At 51.3% G+C, this 5,285-nt stretch overlaps 1 protein-coding gene across 1 annotated transcript in view; it reads left to right on the plus strand.

The window, feature by feature from the left end:
* PITX1 (paired-like homeodomain 1) overlaps window positions 1-5,285 on the plus strand; it is a 5,942-nt gene extending 657 nt beyond the window's left edge. The window contains exons 2-4 of the mRNA XM_006888053.1: window positions 27-263; window positions 2,395-2,627; window positions 4,610-5,285. Of these exons, the coding sequence (XP_006888115.1) occupies window positions 95-263; window positions 2,395-2,627; window positions 4,610-5,152 (945 nt within the window). The 5' untranslated portion in view covers window positions 27-94 and the 3' untranslated portion in view covers window positions 5,153-5,285. The remainder of the gene's footprint in view (window positions 1-26; window positions 264-2,394; window positions 2,628-4,609) is intronic.

Below are 5,285 nucleotides of genomic sequence, written 5' to 3' on the forward strand. Positions count from 1 at the left end.
TAGGCACTGCGCTCTTGTCCCCGCAGGTCTCAGCCAGGGCGGCGGGGCGCGCCCAGCTCCAGCTCCTGGAGCGTCCGCCTCAGTCCCCGCCTCCATGGACGCCTTCAAGGGGGGCATGAGCCTGGAGCGGCTGCCGGAGGGGCTCCGGCCACCGCCGCCACCGCCACACGACATTGGGCCCACCTTCCACTTGGCCCGTGCCACTGACCACCGCGAGCCACTTGAGAACTCGGCCAGCGAGTCGTCGGACACGGAGCTGCCAGGTAAGAGTGGCTCCTCGCGCTGAGCACACAGGACGCGGAGAGCCACGAGCAGGGCCTGGCGCGCGGGACACTCCGGCTCCCCTTCCGCCCCGTGAATGTTCCCTTTCCCGTTGTCGACTTGACGAGTGAATGCGGAAATTCACATAGATGCACACACGAAGGTACTTGCATGAAGTCCCCACGCACCAAGAAACAGGCAGATGCAAAGACTTAACGACCAGAAGGTCAGACTGACAGCTTCTCTAGAACAGAACAAACTGAGCGAAAAGAGATTCGGGCTTCCACAGCTGGGTGCTGCGAGGCCGCTCAGAGAGAACAGGGAAAGTACCCGGAGAGTCGGATAGGGGCAGAGTAATAGGGAAAGATCAAAAAGAAGGGAGAGGTCCCGGAGGGAAATCAGCAAAACAAACAGTAGGGGAGAAAATGTCAAAAGGAAGAGCCTGGGAGGGCAGCGAGTGTGAGCGGGCCACGAAGCGCCTGGCACCCTGCGCGACCCAGAGCTCGAAGCCTCGGGGCGGCCGTGCCACGGCCCCGGGGAGGATCGGCACGTCGTCCCGCGCTGACTTTCTGTCGAGCACGCACTTTTTTTCCCTTCGCCGCGAGCAGAATCGGGGGAGCAGGGCTGCGGATCGATTTTATACAGTGGCGGGTAGTCCCAAACCAATCCTGGGTTCTCCACGGATCCGGAGTCCCTGCGCCCTCAGCCCTTACTGCGCGCTGCTCCAGGCTGTCCACAGCCACAGCGCCTTTCCCTGCGTTTACTCCTTAATCCGCCGCTGAGTGTTTCTCTCCGCATTTTTAAGCTCTTATTTGTTTCTGTTTTGCATCCCTAAGTGTCTTTTTCTGAAGAGTTTTGTTTTGTTTGCTCGGTTAAGAAACAATCTATACTGGACTCGGCTTTTGTTTTCAAAAGTTTTAAAGCGTGGTCTCTGGCTAGTTTTCTTTTTAAAACCAGAAAAATATGGATTGATTTTAAGACAATGAAGATTAATTTAAAACATTTTTATGAAAAAGAATTAATATTTCTCTGGAATTTAACGTATCTATATGCGACAATAGTAAAAAACTTTTTAAAAAAAAGTCAATCCAAAATGGCGTATTTCTTTGAGGTACTCTTAAAATACATTTATAGCGGTGTTATTATGGAGATTTAAATAATGTAATTGCAGTCTATTTCTCTGTTATTTCAATTTTATCGTCACTGTTACTGAGAATGAGCGAAAAGTCTTCTCTACGGTAATACATTTTTTTTTTTAAGTTCCAGCAAAAGAAATACCGATGTCTACCTAGGTGTAAGCACGCACAGCTCTGTATGTAGTTGTGTGTTTGGACTCAGTTTCTTGCTTTTTAATATACATTTGTCCCATGTTCCTTCCTGCTTGTATCTAAGCATTTGTGGACGTCCTTGTGTTTTAAGGCACAGAACTGTGATCTTTTGCGGCCTCCTCTGTTTTGCTTTATGTTCTTTTTTTCACGTTTCGGTATGTCTGTATCTATGTGGTTTGTATAGTTTCAAAGAGAAAGAACAAGAAATGAGGGTGCAGACTATGGAGGCTCAACAGGGTCTCTTTCCTTAAACTGGGCTGCTGTTAGGTTTTCTAGGCCTTGGGGACAGGAGGCCTGGAACTAAGGCAGAGAATCAGCTATGTTTTGCCTGCCCGGCCTGACTGAAGCCTCCCACAACCTTAGGGCAAAAAAAGTAGGAACTGTAGGCAGATAGCCGTAGTTCTTACCTCACGTAGCACAGCGTTAAGAGAAAAATATCTGAACCAAACTAAATTCTAGTTCAGGCAACCAGAGACCCCCTCAGATTTAGAGCCCCAAGAGCCTACGAAACCGTGTACATTGACCAGTGACAGATCAACGTGGCCCCTGCTTGAACTGGGCTTCAGAAACAGGCCCTGCCAGACCAGAGGCTCAGCTCCTAACTCTACATACTCACTTGAACGCCAGATGAGAATTGCTTTCTAATGACTGGGGTGGGTTCTTCGCAATCCGACAGTTCCAAGGCCCCTGGTAGGAGGGGAGGGCCACCAACACTGTGGAGGGGGCTTCGATAGAGCCGGGACAGGAGGTAATGGGTAACGGGCATAAGCTCCAGGTGACCATCGCCCTGTCCTGCCTGCCACAGAAAAGGAGCGTGGCGGGGAACCCAAAGGGCCAGAGGACAGCAGTGCAGGCGGTGCAGGCTGCGGTGGCTCAGAGGACCCTGCTAAGAAGAAGAAGCAGAGGCGGCAACGAACGCACTTCACAAGCCAACAATTGCAAGAGCTGGAAGCCACGTTCCAGAGGAACCGCTACCCAGACATGAGCATGCGGGAGGAGATTGCAGTGTGGACCAACCTCACCGAGCCTCGAGTGAGGGTGAGCCCGGGTATGGGCCTAAGGGGACAGACAGCTCACTTAGGGGGGACCTTTCCAAAGCTCTGGACAGCTTTGACTCATGTTTAGGCAATCAGCCTAAATTCTACCACTCAGATTTGATCCTTCCCTCCATTGAGGGAACTTGTTAACTGTTAAGACCTAGGCTGCTAGGTACTCTGGCCTCTCCACAGGCATCCCACCCACTTCTGTGACCTATGTCCAGCCTTACCCTTGGTTCTGCCAAAGTCTCAGCCCAAAGACCTGTAGCCCCAGGGAACTCTCCCATGGCCTCTAAGGCCCAGGGTCCACTCAGATAGAAGTTTGCAGGGCACCCTAAGCAGACTCTCTGGACAGAGGATTCTCCATTGCTGGGGGTCTCTGGAGCAACTGCCCCCCCCCTCTGGTTCCCTAAATGGGGAAGGGAGTGGGGAAACAAATGAAAAGAAGAAACATATCCTGCCTGGCTGGTTCTGCAATTTGAAGGATGCATGGGTTTGTGATCTCAAAACTTCCTAAGGCAATGATCACGTTCTAAATGCTAACTCTAAAATCCTGGGATCTTTCCCACCTGACTTTTCCCAGCCATTCAGCCACTAAACTAAACCCTTTTCCTGATGCCCTTTCCTGTGGTGGGTCAGGTGATGAGGGTTCTGTAGGTCAGGTGGCCAAGTAACCAAGTCAGTCCCTTTTCAGATGGATGTGAGGTCTCAGGTTAAGACCAGACTGCACCTCCCTCTCCTCACCCTTTGTTTTCCATTAAAAGCAAGGCTTTCTAGCCAGGGCAGCAAAAGAATCATTTCTTCCCTGGGTGCGCAAATATTTAATCAGATATTGGGAGCACCTCCCTGGCTAGACCAAAGTCCCACCTGGCTGACGGACTCCCTCCTAAGCCCCAGCTCTCGCCCCTCCTCAGTCAGGTTGGCTAGCCAGGTGAGTTTTGAGGTGAAGACACAAGAGTCACTATGCCACAATTCATGAATCCTACCTTAATTTATAGTGGTGGCAGTGAGGGGTGGAATCAGTACTGAGGAGGGAGATGCTGTGATGCAGGGGTCCAGGAACCAGCTAGAGAAACAGCCAAAGCTGGAGGGAGGGTGGAGGTGGACAGGAGATACTTGTTGGGAGGATCGGTGAGGACAGGCATAGGCAAAGGCAGGCTTCTCACAAAATTTTTAAAGACAAAGTGAAGGGGGCAATTAGAAAAATAGTAAGACATAAAAGGAAATGAAATATGTGTCGAAAAAATCTATCTGGCATATAATTAAGTGGCAGAGAGAAATTAAATTAAGTAAGGGAGAAGGAAAGGATTGCGCTTTGGGGGGGAGGAATTACTTTTTTTAAAATGAAAAAGTCAAATGTTGCAAATGAATTAAAAAAGTATTTGGAAAGAATTTTTTTTAAAGATAAAAAACTGAGGGCCAAAACGAATAAAAATACCCCTTTAGAGGGAGATAAAGGGGAGAAGAGGGTCAAAAGATAGTGAGCTGTACCAAATTAATCTTTTGAGGCAGAAACAAAAATATAGAATTGCCAATACAGATGAAAACACCATTTGCAGAATTAAAAAAATGTAGGTTGAAAAATTGGAGAAATAAGAGGATCGTCTGTTTAAGGGAAGAAAATAGGTTTATATTTGAGCGAGAAAAAATATTTAAAAGTTGGAGATCTGTTGGGAAGAGACGGTGGACTAAGTGGGAGAGGAAGAAAGAAAACGAATATTTGTTAGAACAAAATAAGATTCCTATTCAGGAGAGGAAAACGAGTTTAATTTGAGAAAGCAGCTACAAATTTTAAAAAGGTAAAGACATTTTCTGACGACAGGAAAGGAATCATTATGGAGAGTCGGCAAGGGCGGAAATATCGGTAGAGGAAACAAAATTCTAAGAGAAGGAAGCGGGTGAGGGTTCAGGGTGGCGGGCGGTGGGGACGGGGTCGCCTTCCCGCCCTGGACAACCCTGACCCTTTTCCCGCGCCCTCCCCAGGTCTGGTTCAAGAACCGGCGGGCCAAGTGGCGGAAGCGCGAGCGCAACCAGCAGCTGGACCTGTGCAAGGGCGGCTACGTGCCGCAGTTCAGCGGCTTGGTGCAGCCTTACGAGGACGTGTATGCCGCCGGCTACTCCTACAACAACTGGGCCGCCAAAAGCCTGGCGCCGGCGCCGCTCTCCACCAAAAGCTTCACCTTCTTCAACTCCATGAGCCCGCTGTCTTCGCAGTCCATGTTCTCGGCACCCAGCTCCATCTCCTCCATGACCATGCCGTCGAGCATGGGCCCTGGCGCCGTGCCCGGCATGCCCAACTCGGGCCTCAACAACATCAACAACCTCACCGGCTCTTCACTAAACTCGGCCATGTCGCCGGGCGCCTGCCCGTACGGCACTCCCGCCTCGCCCTACAGTGTCTACCGGGACACGTGCAACTCGAGCCTCGCCAGCCTGCGGCTCAAGTCCAAGCAGCACTCGTCGTTTGGTTATGGCGGCCTGCAGGGCCCGGCCTCGGGTCTCAACGCTTGCCAGTACAACAGCTGACCGCCCAGCCCGGCCACGCAGTCGGCGGCCGGCAAGGCGCCGAGGCTGCGCGGGGCCCCAGGACGCTCGCCGCGCCGCGCGCGCCTGCGCAGCCCCCCGACTCCCTGACTCCCCCGCCTCCCGGTTGGTTTTG

This window comes from Elephantulus edwardii, unplaced genomic scaffold, assembly GCF_000299155.1.
Source record: "Elephantulus edwardii isolate Elephantulus edwardi_28Jun2011 unplaced genomic scaffold, EleEdw1.0 scaffold00064, whole genome shotgun sequence".
NCBI classification, from domain to species: Eukaryota; Metazoa; Chordata; class Mammalia; order Macroscelidea; family Macroscelididae; genus Elephantulus; species Elephantulus edwardii.